The 17975-nt window shown below is 42.6% G+C and overlaps 1 protein-coding gene across 5 annotated transcripts in view; it reads right to left on the bottom strand.

Moving 5' to 3' along the window:
• LOC307099565 (zinc finger protein 879-like) overlaps positions 1–4002 on the bottom strand; it is a 12668-nt gene extending 8666 nt beyond the window's left edge. For 3 of the 5 annotated variants that reach the window (XM_079771266.1, XM_079771269.1, XM_079771270.1), the window contains exons 1-2: positions 3910–3980; positions 1724–1791 (exon numbers count right to left, since the gene is read on the bottom strand). In XM_079771266.1, coding sequence (XP_079627392.1) covers positions 1724–1756 — 33 coding nt within the window. In that variant the 5' untranslated portion in view covers positions 1757–1791; positions 3910–3980. Of the gene's footprint in view, positions 1–1723; positions 1792–3856 lie in introns of all 5 variants that reach the window. The other 2 variants (XM_079771268.1, XM_079771267.1) reach the window with 2 other exon arrangements.
• Positions 4003–17975: the final 13973 nt, after the last annotated feature.

A 17975-nucleotide genomic window follows, 5' to 3' on the forward strand; every position in this document is an offset into this window, starting at 1 on the left:
AGCCTATTGTCTTTTTGCATCTATGATAATATATCCTTGCAATGTCTGGGTAACTTGTAACTTTCCTTTTTCCAGACCCCTTGGGGAACAACCTAATGTGCCTGGGCACCAGGACAAATACCACAAATTCCTTCACTGTTATCATGTTAACTAGTAGCCCATTTGCAGGAAGAATCCTGCAAGCGGCCGCTTGCTGCCGCATGCGCTGCCGCCGCCGTTGCAGCTGCCACACCTGCACCCACGCGCTGCTGAGGCCCGCCCCACTCCGTTCCGCTCCGCTCCGCTCCATCCCACCCCTCCCGGCCCGGGCTTTCCCTCTGGCAGCCACCTTGCTTTCCACTTTTCCTCCCTCTTCCTTCTAAATTGTCTTCAGTCTTCACTCCTCCCTCCCTCAGCATATGCAAATTAACCGCCATCTTTGTTGGGTAATTTGCATACTCGCCCTAATTGGCTGGTGGGCGTGGCTTTGGCTGGTGGGCGTGGCTTGGGCATAGCGAAGGTGTGGTCAATTTGCATATTACTATTTTATTAGGTAGGATTGTTGACTGTTGGCTATCCTGCACCCACCTAAGTATGTGTCTATCATTTTACTCTTTATCCAATCCCCTGCTTTGCTTTCTCCCGCCTCTCTAATCTATCACCAATGGATTTCATGTAACCCACCTAGGTCCCCTCCTTTGATTGCAATGTATAAAAATAGATGAAGAAACCACCATTCTCTGGAACATTATCCCAAACTGTTGAGATACTGCTTCCCGGCTGATAGATCCTCCCTTCCCCCAACTGGTGGGCGGAGTATGATGTAATTTGCGTCTGCCACCGAGACATCCCCAAGACATTGAACCACCAATCAGCGCGTGCCGAGTGCCCTGGGCCCCACCCCTTCCTGTTCCTCCCCTCAAAAGGCGTCTTCACCACTGCACTTGCTGCTGCTCTCCCAGTCTTTGAGTCACCCCGGCTGGGTCCCTCCTTCTTCTCCTCCCTCTCCTATAATCCTGGTTTTTCTACCCTCCATAATGAATCTCGCTTGTTAGTGCAGAATAAACCTCCTCCTGCCTTGATCTCCAACTCCCGTTTCCTGTGCCTCAAACCTTACACCGGCAATTGTCAACTCAAACTCACAAAAACTTCTTTACAGGTTTGGTTCAAATAAACTCACAATAATTCTTTACAGGTTTGAATGTTTTTGCATTAACAGTTATGACCTCTTTCCCTTTCACCATCTAAATGAGCCCAGTATTGCTTGTCAGTCCAAAATCGCCCAGTACTGAGTATGTATCCCTGACCATACCTGCTGACAGAGGTCTTCTTTCCCAGATCTTCCTAGAAAATCACCTGGACCCTTACCATATACTGCTAGAGTTGACTGGGAAGGCAAATGCCATGGCTTTTCTCTGTGAATCCCTGGTGTTGTGAAGGAATTATTTGACTCTTCCGTGTCTTCTCCCCCCATAGAGCAAAACACCCGGGGTCCCTCACAAAACTTGGGTGTGACAGTGGCATGGGACTGAGGGCCCATTCAATCCCTAGTCAACAAGTAACTGTTAAGTGCAGAATTCACACGCGACTGGCCCTGAGACAAGGAAAACACCTGCCTTCCAGAATTCCTCACCTGCCAGGCCCTCTGATCCCTCTGTGGGCTTACTGCCTAGGTAAGCTCAACAATGAACGAAGCAGTTTCTTGAACCTCTGAACCCAAAAGGTGTTCAGGAACCTTCCTCACCTGATCCTGGGCTGGTAGCAACATGGTGGCCATTTCTCCTTACCCGCTGCCCCTCTTGGAGAAGGCACCTGAAATAAAATAAAATAAAATAAAAAGAAGCTGTGACCTCTCTCCATCCTGTCAGCACTCCCACCCTCATTAGGCCAGACCAGGTTACAAACTCCACACTGAGCACCCTGCAGAGGGAACCTGGCACAGCCCAGGCAAACTCAAGTTAGAAGGGCCCTCAGCTTGGTCACCAAACCAGGAGTGGGCAGCAGGCATACTTCCAGTCACTGGGTGGGCCTGCTACTGTTCAGCCAGTGATTTATGAATAAAGATGAATCAAATTAAGGGATTAGAACCATCTGAAGTGCATTAGCAGAGTAAAGGGCAGTCACATGGAGCTCACAGTTAATGAAAAATGACAAATATTCCACATATCTGCACTTTGATATCTTTTTTTTTTAATATTTTATTGATTTTTTTTACAGAGAAAAAGGGAGAGGGATAGATAGTTAGGAACATCGATGAGAGAGAAACATGGATCAGCTGCCTCCTGCACACCTCCTACGGGGGACGTGCCCGCAACCAAGGTACATGCCCTTGACCGGAACCGAACCTGGGACCTTTCAGTCCACAGGGCGACGCTCTATCCACTGAGCCAAACCAGTTACGGCTGCACTTTGATATCTTGATCTATAATAATTATAATTATGAAAATAAAAAGAGGGCTACATAGGCCTGACAAGTCCAGTGACCAAAAGTAACCAAACAGGATAGTCTGAATATTAACTCTTAACTGGGCAGATCATGGTGAGTAGTCATGTCCCAGAACTATGGCTTCCTTCCTAAAAGGTTAATCTTACATTAAGGGAGCCCTATCTATTGTTCTTGTATATCTAGCAGAACCTGGTTTGGGCATGTCAGTAATTTTTGTGTCCAGTCTCTTCAAAAGGACCCACTAGCAGCAAAGTGCAACACTGAAACTCCCCGTTGTTACCCTGTTGCCCACATTAACATCTCTCTTCCATGTAACTGTTAAATGTTAACTATCCTGTACCCACTATGTAAAAGCAGTATGTATCACTCCATTTCTTATTTTTTTTAATGTTTTTATTGATTTGAGAGAGAGGAGAGGGATAGAGAGAAACATGGATGAGAGAGAAACATCCATAGGCTGCCTCCTGCACGCCCCCTACTGGGGATCCAGCAGGAAACCCGGGCATGTGCCCAGATGGGGAATAGAACCAGTGACCTCTCGGTGCATGGGTGGATGCTCAACCACTGAGCACACTAGCTGGGATGCATCTCTCCATTTCACTTTGTACCCAATCCTTCCTAGAGATTTCCCCACTTTGCTTTCTCCCACCTCCTTAATCTAGTACCTTCCTCACATTTTCTCCTTTGATTCTAAATACATAAAAAGAGCCCTAAGACTGCCATCCTCCAGAGCATTTTCCCCAATCCACTGAGATCTTGCTTCCAGGCACGTGCTCCAAATCTTGGCTCAAATAAATTCTTTAGGCTTTGACGTTTCTTTCGATAGTTATATTAACTCTTCAAATGTCAACTGAAGAACTGGCTAAGCACAAATTCCTCTTTCCCCTCCCTTTGAGAAGCTGTGCTTCCTTTATGAAGAAGAGTTATCATAGCTCCTTAAATGTAAAAGGAACCACTGCTTACCCACCTTCCCGTCCCCACCCCGAAAAATACAAGACAGAGGAAGAGCGTCACTGGCTAGAAATGAACGTTTAAAAATAGAATAAAAGTAATTTAACAAGAGGACAAAATTACTTTAAACAAAAATAATAATAATTTAACTAAATCACTCTAGAAAAACGACGCCAAGGTTTGCAAAACGGATAAATAAAAAATAAAATTTAACTCTGGGGGAGTGGCAGAACAACAAAGGCTACAAGCGGAAAACCATCACAGGGCTCACGAACCCTGAAACAAGACAGCTTTCTGCAACCCCTCCACTGAGGCCCTTTCTCCAGGAGCCCGGCCCCGGCTGAGGGCCCGGGTCGGGCGGCCTCCGGGGGACCGCTCCGGGCAACGCCCCCTCCCCGGGCGCCGCGGCGGCTCGGACGCCCCGGGCGGGCACTCGCGCTCCGGGCCGCCGCAGGAGGTGCGCCCCGGCGCCTGTCTCACCGGCAGTCAGTACCCGGCCCACCGCGAAGGGTACGCGAAGCAGCGGACCTCACCGCAGGCCAGCGGAACACCCTAGTGCAGGAACATTAACCGCCGCCGGGCCGCCGGGCGCCCCGGAGAGCCGTGTGCCCCGCCCTCTCCTCTCGCCCGCGGCGCAGTGCTTTGCCTTTGGAACTCTACATCCCAGACGTCACCGCGGCAGGTGCCGCTACGGTGGCCGAGAAGGGCCAGGAGCGAGAGGTTGAGCACGCTCCTTGCTAGGAGCCAGAGAAGGTTGAACTTGTCTTTCAGCATCAGCTCTAACCACTTATCTATCCTCTCGTGCACCCTTTTTATTCGTAATTATAATGGCAATGATAATAAGAGGGAAAGTGATCATGTGTTTTAAAGTGTGGAAAGTAGGTGCTCCCTAATGGCTTATTCTTGGTTGGTAAGAGACGTGCTACAATCTGTTACAAATTTTTGTCTAAATTACGTCCAAGTTTTGTAACCTATAAAAGATATATTTTAACTGACATTCATATGTTTAGGTAAAAGCAAAAACAAAAACCCAGTAAATTCCTTTTCACGACACTCATTCTTTTTAGAATGGTTCATTGTAATCATACAGCTTGTCTTCCATCATTGATTATAGGCCCCTTCCTCCAACTGTATCCTCTGTGACTGGCACCGTACATACTGAATAATATGTTCTCAATACTGTTGAGTAAAGGGCACTTGAAGGTAGAAAATAAAGAGATTAACTAAATAGGCCAGAAAAATAATATGAAAAAGAAATCTGGGATCACAATGTTGCAGTAAGACAGATCATTTCAGAGTAAAAATAATTAAATTGGACACATGAGTTGTTTTGTATTGATAAAAGATACACATCGCTAACCATTAAGGAAATGCAAATCAAAATCACAATGGGATATCAGTTCACACCTATTAGTGTGGTTGCTGTGAAAACAAATCAATGCAATACAGAAAACAAGTGTTGGTGAAGACCTGCAGAAATCGGAATCCTTGTGCTGTAAGACCCCCAAAATGAGACCCTTACTCTGTCCCCCAAATCGACGGCGTCCCCAATCAACCGCAGGAGGCTTCACTTGATGCAAAAGGCAAGAGGCTTTTATTCCAGCATGCTGGGGCCTAACCCGTAACTCACGCAGGAGCAGAGGAGTTAAGCAACCCAGTAGGAAATTTTACAGGCTTATAAAGACAAAAACTACATGTTGGGAGGGGGCATACATGAGAGGGAGGAAAAGGGGACCAAATGCTGCCGGGGAATTCAAAAGGGGAGCTGGGCTTGTTAATTTCATGTTTTATGACAGGGCTTTTCCTTGGGATAGCCTTGATGGTCTGGCTCCTATCACCCGGAGGGAGACTTGGAGGAGTTGAGATAAGACACACAGCTTTACAACTTTAATGGTCCTGTTCCCATCACAGGAAGGGGGAGACACCTTGGGTAGATAAGACATATGGCTTTACAACTTTGATGGTCCTGTTCCCATCACAGGAAGGGGGAGACACCTTGGGTAGATAAGACATATGGCTTTACAACTTTGAAGGTCCTGTTCCCATCACAGGAAGGGAGACCTTGGGGAGTTGAGATAAGACAGGCAGCTCTCAGAAAAATTCTTTATTCTTACAGTGCCTTGCTGGTGGGAATGTAAAATGATGCAACCAATAGCTTCTCGGCCTTTTGGCTGAGATCAAGTGTGGAAAATAGTGTGGTGGTTTCTCAAAAAATTAAAAATAGAATTACTATGTGACTCAGCAATTCCACTTCTGGGTATATTCCCAAAAGAATTGAAAGCAGATACTTAAACATAGTGGCATTATTCACAATAGCCCAAATGTGGAAATAACCCAAGTGTCAATGAAGAATGAATGGATAAACAAAATATGGTCTGTACATACAATGAGTTATTATTTAGCCATATAAAGAAGGAAGTTCTGAAACATGCTACAAATATGGATGAATCTTGAAGACATGCTAAGTAACAGCTTTGGTTAGATAATTTCTAGTTATTTTATATATGTTTGTATTTATTATAAATAGTATTGTTAGCATAGGTAGCTAGATATTAACAAAATAAGAGAGCAAAGGGAATCAGACATTGTTAAGCATAATAAACTAAGGAGCATAAGCCTGATTGCTTTACTAAGAAGATACAGCTTCACACACTACCCAGGGTATCCTCTTCCCTCAGGACCTAGTCCCCTGAAACAGGCACATGGGGGAGGAATAAAAAGAAGAAAGGGGAAATTCCTCTGCTGAGTGCATGCCCAGTAGAAGTCAAGATGGCACAAGGGGAGGTTCTACCACTTTAAGGCATGAACAATAGAAGCCAAAATGGTGACCATACAGCCTGTCTAGCCTGGGGAAAGGATCAGATTGGATAAAGGACACAGAATCCCAGAAGATCCAGAAAATAGACTGGTTAGGAGGGGATGGACCTATCAGAAGCATGCGAAAGATTGAGAAGTTGATTGGTTCATTTGAAAGGGCACCTGGTCCTTCTCAAGCCCGAGGTCATATAATCAACTTAAAAAAGAACTCTCTCTCTCTCAGTAACATATGTTCCCCCTGTTTGTTTATGCATTCTCTCTCCAGCAGCCATGTGGCTCTAACAGCTGCCTGAGACCCACAGCAGAGAGTGCTGGCCTAGGCACACTGCCAGCCAGGACGCAGCTGGGGGCAGACTATGCTAGCCAAATGGAGACAAATGGCACAAAATCTCTGAACAATGGCCCTATTTCTGGGCCTGATGAAGAAAAGATTGGATTTCTTTCATGGCAGAGATAGAAATGGGACACTGGGAACCTGGGGGCAGCCTTCTATCTCCATCCAAATAAATCTCCCAGTTAAACCACATCCTCCCATACGTGGGTCTCTCAGAATGCTTTCCTTGTGACTCTGTGAAAGAACCCCATTTCCACCGGCAAGAGTGTCTCTTTTAAAGTTACATATTCCAACTATTTGTGCCTAATGTGTAGAAATGCAAATGATTTTTGAAATGCTTTTATGTAAGTGTCACAGTTAATTTGTATGTGTGGACAAAAAAGGGGGCCATATTCTAAACCTGACAAGCTCAGGGTGACTTTACAAACTTAAAGACCTAAAGCAACCAGATAGGCCTCAGTCAGTTGGAGCATCATCCCATGCACCAAAAAGGTTGTAGGCTCGATTCCTTGTCAGAGCACATACCTAGGTTGCAGGTTCAATCCCCAGTGGAAGCATGTACAAGAGGAAACTGATCCGTGTTTCTATCTCACATTGATGTTTCTCTCTCTTTTTCTCTCCCTTCCTCTCTCTCTAAAAAATCAGTAAAACTCAGACAAGGATTATAAATAAATAAATGACAAAAAGATAGATAGATAGATAGATAGATAGATAGATAGATAGATAGATAAGATGGTCTGAAATTCAAACTTTCTAACTAAAGACAGTTCATGGCAGATAGTCATGTCCTAGGGTGGTAGTTTTCCTTAACAAAAGTCAATCTTCACCTTAACTGAGCCTGTCTATTGTCTTTTTTTGCATCTATGATAACATATCTTTGGAATATCAAAGTAATTTCTTTTTTTTCTGAACCCCTCAAAGCACAACCAACACAAAAGCAAAGACCACAAATCCCCTCATAGTTATTATCATGTTAATTGTTGACTGCTAACTATCTTATACCCACAAATGTAAAAGAAGTATGTGTTTTATTTTTTATCCAATCCCAGAGATTTCTCCACTCTGTTTTCTCCTGCCTCCCTAATCTCTCACCAGTGAATTTCATGTAACCCCCTTACACTCCTCCTTGGATTGTAATGAATAAAATAAGGTTCATAACTGCCATTCTCTGGAGCATTTTCTCAATCCATTGAGATTTTGCTTCCCGGCAACTGTCATCAGTTTGGTTCAAATAAACACATAAGAATTCTTACTGGTTTGGACGTTTCTTATGTTGACATGTTAATTTGACCTGTCATAGGATACCCAGACATTTGGTCAAATACTATTTTGAGTGTATCTCTGATGGTGTTTCTGGAGGAGATTAACATCTTAATGGATTGCCTGAGTAAAGCAGATTTTCCTCCCTAATGTGAGTGGGCCTCATCCAATCAATAGAAGGCCTAAATAAAACAGAGTGATAACCCATCAGTCAATTCCCAGACTTAAGCCAGTTTACAGACACAGAATCCCTTGAATAAATGAGAGGCTGAGTCCCCTTGAGGAAGGACCCCAATACACTACCAAAAATTTATATTGTTAATCTTTCTCTAGGCTATAGTGTTTTACCTGGGTAATTATGCATTGAAGGAAAACTCTCAATCATTTTGGGAACTACTGTACACTGACTCTGAACTAATACTAATTCCAGAATACTCAAAATATCATTGTGGTCCATTGTCAGGTGACCAATGGATTTTTAGCTCAGGTCTACCTCACAATGGGTCCAGTAGGTTTCTGATGCTGGACTATACCCCAGGAGGCCAAGGGAGACCTCAACCCAATCCATGTTCTTGTCACAGAACAAAAAGGAATATGAGAGCTTAACAGAAAGATTTAGCAATGCACAGTAAATTTATTAAAGTAACTAGAGGTCCAGTGCACGAAATTCATGCACGGGGGGTGGAGAGGGTCCCTCAGCCCATCCTGTACCCAGGACCCCTCTGGGGATGTCCGACTGACAGTTTAGACCCAATCTGATCCCTGTGATCAGGCCTAAACTGACAGTCAGACATCCCTCTCACAATCTGGGACTGCTGGCTCCTAACAGCTCACCTGCTTGCCTGCCTGATTGCCCCTAACCACTCTGCCTGCCTGCCTGATCATCCTTAACCACTCTACCTGCCTGCCTGGTGCCCCTAACCACTCGCCTGCCTGCCTGTTTGTCCCTAACCCCTCTGCCTGCTTGCCTGATCGCCCCTAACCACCTCTGCCTCAGTCCCTGCTGCGGTGGCTTCATCCAGAAGGACGTCCGGAATGATGTCCAGAAAGTTGTTCAGCTGTTCGGTCTAATTAGCATATTATGCTTTTATTATTATAGATAGTATATACTCAAGAAGTGAGAGCAGGCAACCTCAGAACGAGATGCACCAATGGGATCTGGGTAGAAGGTTTTCATTAAACATGGGGGTGTGGGATAGGATGGTCCTCAGCTTCTGATGCTGGTGGGGTGACTATCGATGAGGCTTGTCCTTGTCCAGGACTCCTTTCCAGAGAGTCTTTCCTTCTCTCTCTTTATTTCTTTCTCTTTCTCTTTCTCTTTCTCTTTCTCTTTCTCTTTCTCTTTCTCTTTCTCTTTCTCTTTCTTTCTTTCTTTCTTTCTTCCTTCCTTTCTTCCTTCCTTCCTTCCTTCCTTCCTTCCTTCCTTCCTTCCTTCCTTCCTCCCTTTCTCTCTCTCTCTTTCTCTCTCTCTCTCTCTCTCTCTCTCTCTCTCTCTCTCTCTCTTTCTCTCTCTCTCTTTCTTTCTTTCTTTCTTATTCCTCTCAATTACAGGAAATGGGAGAGGAAAGGGAGGAAAGCAGGTGGTCAGGGAAGGTCACATTTCATTGATCCAGCCAAGAGAGAAAGGGGCAGGGGTAGAGCTTGAGGCCTTTGTTCCCTATTCTAACTTTCTTGCCTCATCTCAACTCATCTTGTGGTTATTTCCCAAGTTCCAGAATGCATAATTGGAATATACATACTCAGCAGCTGACAGAATCCCTACATTAGTTCCTCAACTTGTGGAGTTATTATAGTGGGAAAGGCCATATGAAAGCCACTAGGCTTGCTTCTAGTAAACCAGAAGAAATACCACATTGATCCTTGGCCTCAGCTGTACTCTGGCAAGTATTGAAGTATCGATGCCAAGCTCCCCCTCCCTAAGATTTCGATGCAGTTGGTCTGGGATAAAGCCCCAGCATAAATAACTTCACAAAATTACTCAAGTACCTCTTAATGTGCAGTCAGAATTGAGAACCCCTGGATCAGTTTATACTGCAGTCATTTGACTATGGCTAAAACATTAAAAAATCCTCCAGAATGTAGGCTCGAACTGCAGGAAGGCTTTTCGATCAATGATCAAATTCACAATGAGTTAATTAGTGGAAAACTTAAAGATATGGAACAAGGGATCAAATTGTTCCTGGGGGTTCTTCACTCTGATGCTCCGCTATCATTATACAAATAATTTCCATATATTTTCTTTGACTGCGGATTAATTGACTCTGTCTTGTGCTATTTTTAAGGCTGATTAGCTGGGCCTATCATTGTCCTGAAGGAGGAGCCCTAGTTAGTAGTTTCCACCCCAGGCCACTTCACAGGCCACTGATTAGCCATCCATGGTGCTCAGGGAGGGTGGTGAGATCATGTGTCACCAAGCATGCCTACAGAAGCCCTCTGAAGGAAGTTATGGGCACGTGGGGCCTTATAGTAGGCAAGAGTCTTGGGTGGCCTATTACCATGCAGGGTATCCCCATCAGCAGGAGCTCATTAAACAGCTGAAATATCAATATTCAACCTTTCTGGGTTGTTTGTGTAGCTACTACTCAAAGTCCCCACTAGAGGGCAGGAAACTTTAAGATGATAGATTTGTTTTACATAAATAAACCCATTAATTATAATCATATTTTGAATAATAAATTATTATAGATAACTTTTTTTCATTTTTAAATATATTTTTATTACAGATATCTCTCATTTCTCCCCCTCCTTCCCTCCCCTCCACCCAGCCCCCACCCCACCCCCAGGTCTTCACTTACCCTATTGCCTGTGTCCATGGGCTATGCATATGCCATACTAGAGGCCCAGTGCATGAATTCATGCACCTTGAAAGGAATTGTGGGCCGTGAGGCTGCAGTGGGCACAGGGACAGCTCTTCGCCCATCCTCTGTGCCCCCACCTGACCCCTCCCACCTCGGCCCCCAGTCCCTTGTCTGCCGGCAGCCCCACTCCCACCGCTGCTGCTCCCACGCACAGACAGCACTGGCCCCGCTCGCACCTGCTAGGCCAGCAGTTAGTTGGACATCCCTCAAGGGGTCCTGGACTGCAAGAGGGTGCAAGCTGGGCTGAGGACTGCCCCCCCCCAGTGCAGAAATTTTGTACACCGGGCCTCTAGTAAGTATATAAATTCTTTGGTTTATCTCTTCTTATCCCCCCAACCCCACATTGAGGTATGTCAGTTTGTTCCATGCCCCCCTGCTTCAGATCTTATTTTGTTGGTCAATTCATTTTGTTCATTAGATTCCACAAATAAATGAGATCATGGATATTTGTCTTTCTCAGTTTGGCTTATTTCACTTAGCATAATAAGGTGCATCCATGCTTCCCCAAAGGGTAAGAGATCCCTCTTTTTTACAGTTGCATAGTATTGCATAGTGTAAATGTCCCACAGCTTTTATATATATTCATGTACTGATGGGCACTTGGGCTGTTTCCAAATCTTAGCTATTGCAAATAGCACTGCTATGAACATAAGGGTGCATATATTCTTTCTGATTGATGTTTTGGAGTTTTTAGTATACATTCCCAGAAATGGGATCACTGGGTCAAATGGAAGCTCCATTTTTAAATTTTGAGGAAACTCCACACTATTTCCATAGTGGCTGCACCAATCTGCATTCCCACCAGCAGTGAATTAGGGTTCTCATTTCTCCATATCCTCGCCAGCACTGGTTGTTCGTTGAATTTTTATGATAGCCATTCTGACAGGTGTGAGATGGTTTAAATTTGTATTTCTCTGATGATTGTTTATTTTCTCTTTAGTTTGCCCTAGGAGATGTATCCATAAACGTATTGCTACATGATATTTTACTGCCTATGTTCTCCTCTAAGATTTTTATGGTTTCATGCCTTACATTTGAGTCTTTTATCCATCTTGAGTTTATTCTTGTATATGGTGTAAGTTGGTGGTCTGGTTTCATCTTTTTGCATGGACTGTCCAGTTTTCCCAGCACCATTGGTTGAAAAGTCTATCTTTACTCCATTGTATATTTTTGCCTCCTTTGTCAAATATTAATTGACTGTAATAGCATTGGTAAATTTCTAGGGTCTCTGTTATGATTAAATGGCCTATAATATAGACTCTATATGCCTGTTCTTGTGCCAGTACCAGACTGTTTGGGTTATAATGGCTTTGTAGTATAGTTTGATATCTGGTATTGTGATCCCTCCTACTTTGTTCTTCTTTCTCAAGATTGTTGCAGCTATTCAGGGTCTTATATGGTTCCATATAAGTTTTTGGAAATATTTGTTCTAGCTCTGTGAAGTTATGCTGTTGGTATTTTAATAGGGATTGCATTGAATCTGTAGATTGCTTTGGGTATTATAGACATTGTAATGATGTTAATTCTTCCAATCCATGAACGTGATATATGCTTCCATTTGTTTGTATCTTCCTCTTTTCATTTTTTCAATGTCCTATGGTTTTCCAAGTGCAGGTCTTTTACCTCCTTAGTTAAGTTTAACTAAAATAAGATAACTCAGGAGCATGGGGAGGTGGAGAAGCCCTCAGGGGGCATTGGGGCTGGCAGCCGCTGCTCACACCCGCTGACAGCATCAAGCGATCACGGCTGGAGCCAGGCACCAGCAGTGGGTGGGAACGCTAGGCTGGACCGCGGCACGCAGGAGCAAAGAATTTTCAGTAACCACCAGAGGCTTACCCCAATGACAGCGACTGGCGCCCCGCCTTGATCTGGCGCCCGCTCACCTGCTCCACCATCCCGCCATGGCTGATGCCCACCATGTTCCATGTGCGCCCCCTGGTGGTCAGTACACGTCATAGCAACCGGTTGTTTGGTTGTTCAGTTGTTCCACCATTCAGTCTATTTGCATATTAGCCTTTTATTATATCCTACCTAATAAAGAGGGAATATGCTAATTGACCCTCACACTGTCACAAAGATGGCAGCACCCACAGCCAATAAGGAGGGAATATGCTAATTGACAGTCCTGACCTCAAAGATGGTGGCACCCAGTCCCCTCAGCCCCGCTGGGGCGACAGGTGTGCAGCAAGGTTGGGCCCACCCTCAGGCAGGCCTGGCCGCTCTGCGCACCTGCTTCCAGAGTCCCCCAGTCCCCTCAACCCCCCAGCCACCCAGGGCTGGCCCGAGGCACAGGCAAGCCTCGGATGCCAGCTGCCCAGCCTCCCAGGGCCTCCGGAGGCTCAGGTAACCAGGGCCAGCCAAGGCTTGTGCTGCCGGCAGTGGCAGCAGCAGAGGTGTGATGGAGGCGTCGCCTTCCCCTGATCGCCAGGTCGCCTCCCGCCCCTGAGGGCTCTCGGACTGTGAGAGGGGGCAGGCCAGGCTGAGGGACCCCCGCCTCCAGTGCATGAGTTTTCATGCACCAGGCCTCTAGTAGGATAATAAAACCCTAATGTGCAAATCGACCAAACTGCGGAATGACTGGTTGCTATTCACACTTTACTGAGAGTTTTTATCGAAAAAGAGTGCTGGATTTTGTTGAATGCTTTTTCGGTATCTATTGATATGATCGTGTGATTTTTATCCTTCATTTTGTTTATCACATTTATTGATTTGTGAATACTGTACCATTCTTGCATCCCTGGAATACATCCCACATGGTCATGGCATATGAACTTTTTAATATATTGCTGGATCTGATTTGCTAATATTTTGTTGAGAATTTTAGCATCTGCGTTCATCAGAGATAATGGCCTGTAATTTTCTTTCTCTGTAGTGCCTTTATCTGGTTTTGGAATTAGGATAATGCTGGCTTCATAAAAAGAGCTTAGAAGGATCCTTTCTCTTGAATTTTTTGAAATAGTTTGAGGAGGTTTTAGTCCTTCTTTGAATGTTTGGTAAAGTTCACCTGTAAATCCATCCAGTCCAGGACTTCTGTTTGCTAGAAGTTTTTAAATTATGCTTCAGTTTCATGAGTTGTTATTGGCCTACTCAGGTTTTCTGATTCTTCCTGATTGAGTTCTGGAAGATTGTATGTTTTGAGGAATTTGTCCATTTCACCCAGGTTGTCCTGTTTGTTCATAGTGTTTGCTTAAAATCCTTTGTATTTCTGTGGTGTCCATTATTATATCACTTCTTTCATTTCTAATTTTATTTACTTGGGTCCGCTCTCTTTGTTTCTGATGAATCTGGCTAGGGGTTCACCAGTCTTGTTTATTTTTTCAAAGAATAGCTCTTGGAATTATTGATATTTTGTACTGGTTTGTTTTTTTGTTTTTTTTAGTCTCTATGTCATTTATTTCCACTCTGATCTTTATTATTTCCTTCCTTCTACTTTCTCTGGGCTTTTCTTACTGTTCTCTTTTTAATTCATTTAGTTATAGGGTTAGATAGTTTATTAGCCCTTTTTCTTGTGTCTTGAGGTAGGCCTGTAGTGCTATGAACTTCCCTCTCAGGGAAGCTTTCGCTGTGTCCCAGAGGTTTGGGGTGGTTGTGTGTTCATTTTCATTTGTTTCTAAGAAGTTTTTAACTTCTTGCTTGATCTCATTGGTAACCCATTCATTGTTTAATAACATGCTATCTAGCCTCCATGTATTTGAGTGTTTTTGAGGTTTTTTTTTTATTGTACTTGATTTCTAACTTCATGTCATTGTGATCTGAGAAGATGCTTGTTATTATATCAATCTTCTTTTTTAAAAAAAAACAACATTTTTTTTAATATATTTTATTGATTTTTTACAGAGAGGAAGAGAGAGGGATAGAGAGTTAGAAACATCGATGAGAGAGAAACATCGATCAGCTGCCTCTTGCACACCCCCTACTGGGGATGTGCCCGCAACTCAGGCACATGCCCTTGACCGGAATCGAACCTGGGACCCTTGAGTCCGCAGGCCAACGCTCTATCCACTGAGCCAAACCGGTTTCGGCTATATCAATCTTCTTGAATTTGTATAAACTTGTTTTGTGCCCTGACATGTGGTCTATCTTTGAGATTGTTCCATGTGAACTTGAGAATATAGATAACTTTTATTTAACATTTTCTAAAGGCCAGGAACTCCCCTAAATACTTTCTATTATTTAATTTATTAATTAATTCTCTTCACCTACTTCATATCACAAATTGTAATTATGCAATTGTTAGTTAATTTGTTTTTCATTTCTGTCCCATCATTGGACTGGAAGTTACATAAAGATAGCATCTGTTCAATTTATTATTCTATACTGAGTAGTGATTTTGGATCATTGTAGTAACTGAATAATGACTACAATGTTATTTTCAAATAATAAAGTTATTTTCAAGTAAATAAATATGAGTGAATTGAAACTTAATCTCAAAACCAAAATAGAGCTGTTAAAACACGTTATGTTTTGTTATTAGCATAATTGTTTTAAAATGTGTGATATCTGTTTTTAGGTATTTGAAATTAATTATTGAGTATTGTCTCAGAGTGTTTTTGAGTGTTTTCAATAGCTTCTATATGTTTTATTTTGGGGGAAAATATTCTTTTGTAGAGAGTAATGGGTATTGTCAAAGCTAAAATCGGTGAGATCTCCCTTTAGAAGAACTTGTACCAATAACTAATGTTGGTTAAAGTTATTGTAATTATTTTGGAGGAAAAGAAATACCACATTCCTGAAGGCATTGCAGAGGTAAGTGCCAACATCAAGAACATGAAAGCTCAAGACTCAATGGGGTCAAATATATGGTGACAGAAAATGATTTGACTTTGTTGGTGGGCACACAATGCAATATGAAGATCATATATCACAGAAATGTACACTTGAAACCTATATAATCTTATTAACCAATGTCACCTCAATAAATTTAATAAAAAGAAAGAAGGAACATGAAGAGTGGAGGGGTGAAGATTCCCTCCACATCCCTATTTAACTCTCCTATGTGGCCTGTGATGAAGTCAGGTGGGCCTTGAAGAATAACAGTGGATTATTGTGGGCTTATCCAGGTGGTGGCTCTGACTGCAGCCTCTATACCAGGTTTGTTGTCATTGCTTGAGCAAACTAACCCATCCCCTGGTACCTCATATGCAGCTACTGATAATGGCAAGTGCCATTTACTCCATCCCTGTCAATAAGACCCACCAGAAGCAGTTTGCTTTCAGCCGGCAAGCCCAGAATACACCTTCACTGTTCTAGCTCCAGCTTAAAGCCCTATATCATCATTTAATTTGGAGGGACCTTGATTACTTTTTCCTTCCACAAGATATCACACTGCTCCATCACATTGATGACGTTATGCTATTTGGAGCTAGGGAGCAAGAAGTAGCAACTACTCTACACTTATTGGTGAGATATTTGTGTGTCACTGAATGAAAAATAAATCTGACAAAAATTTAGGGACCTTCTACTTTCTAGAAGTTCAGTGATATGGGAAATATATATATTCCTAAAAAATGTATACACACACTTTGAATAGTTATAAAGGCAGTGTTTATTAAACTACATTTCCTTTTCAAAATTGAGCTATCAGTTGTTAAAGTATGTATACATTTTTGGAGGACACCCTGTATATATCCCTTCTATGTTGAGAATAAATTGTTGCATCTGTCCTTTCCTACAACCAAAAAAAAAAAAAAAAGATGTACAATGTATAGTGGGCCTGTGGCCCATTTACCAAGTGACCAGAAAAGTTGCTGGCTTTGAGTGAAGCCCAGAACAAGAGAAGGCTGTTCCACTACCTGGGCCAGTAGAGTAGATCCAAGAGTGCTTGAAGTGCCAGTTGCAGATAGAGATGCTGATTTTAAAGGAAATAAATACTTGAAATGATTCATCACTGAATAAAATATTTTCTGTAAGCTTTGATAGATAACTTTATCAGATTAAAGAAGATCCCTAGATTGAATGGACATTCAATGTCATCAAATGTTTTTCTGCATCCATTTAGATAATCATGTCTCTTCCTTTAATCTGTTAATGCAGTGAATTAAATTACATTCATAAATCTTCTAAGTCATTCGTCTGCTAAAGTGCATTTCTGGGACAAACCAGGCTTGATCATAATGTTTTTATGTAATTCATTTTGCAAATGTTTTACTATAATTTTTGGATCTATGCTTCTTAGTTTGGCTATAAATTTTATTTCTTATTCTAGGTATGTATTTAGCCTCATAAAATGCATTGCTAAATGTATTCTTTTTTCTATTCTGAAGTTTTTTTGTGAAAAAAAAAATTGTTCTGCTACAACACATACTTCTGTATTGTGGATTAATTCCATCTTATGTGGGAGATTTCATGGTTTTTGTAAGATTTTCACCACCACCTTAAAATTTTACACTCCATATAAAAGGGTCTTAAAGCAGATGAACCCAGACAGCTGAGAGCAGTACAACTGGAGAAAATAGGACATTCATGACACCCCTTCAACTCTCACAATATCTCTCTTAGCTCTTACACAGGACACTCCTGTGTGGTCTTCATAACTCAGTGGCATCAATCCTTCATCACAGTCTCTTTTTCCAAGGTACTTTCACCTTTATCAATAGGTGACGTTATCTCTCTCTCTCTCTTTCTTTCTCTTGGGTGTGTATTTATGTATCTAATGATTTACCACACCTTTTTAATTATGCCATTATTTTTTAATAGGAAGTGGTTTTTATTAGTGTTCTGGTACCAAACATGCTATGGTTTGAGTGGTCTGTTCAAATACTATTCTTCCCATAATGCTAGTTATTTTGTTGTTGTTGTTAATCCTCACCCAAGGACATTTCCATTGATTATTAGAAAGAGTAAAAGGAGGGGGAGAGACACACAGAGAGAAACATCAATGTGAGAGAGACTCATTGATTGGTTGCTTTCTGCACCGACGAGGGCTGGGCACCAAGCCTGTAACCAAGGTTTGTGCCCTTGACTGGAATTGAACCTGGGATCCTTCAGTCCTCCAGCCGATGCTTTAACCACTGAGCCAAAATGACTAGAGCTACCCCAGGTAATTTTTGTTGGCGTTTTTACTCAACACAAAAATTTTCAGGGATAAATATACAGTAGTCCAGCAGAAGCACCTGTATTCATTCATTGATTAATTTGTGCCACTTCTCTGTACATAAAGTCTTCAATTGCTGACCCCTCTGCCTGGTAAATATCAACATTACTTTATCACACTTTTCAGTCATGTCTCTGTCCAAATATCACCTACCACATAGGTCTTCTGTATATCCAACTGGTATCCATGTGCAAAAGTATGAATTTGGACCCCTCCACACATAATATACAAAAATTA

The sequence above is a fragment of the Cnephaeus nilssonii genome, assembly GCF_951640355.1.
Source record: "Cnephaeus nilssonii genome assembly, chromosome: 5".
In the NCBI taxonomy this organism is placed as follows: Eukaryota; Metazoa; Chordata; class Mammalia; order Chiroptera; family Vespertilionidae; genus Cnephaeus; species Cnephaeus nilssonii.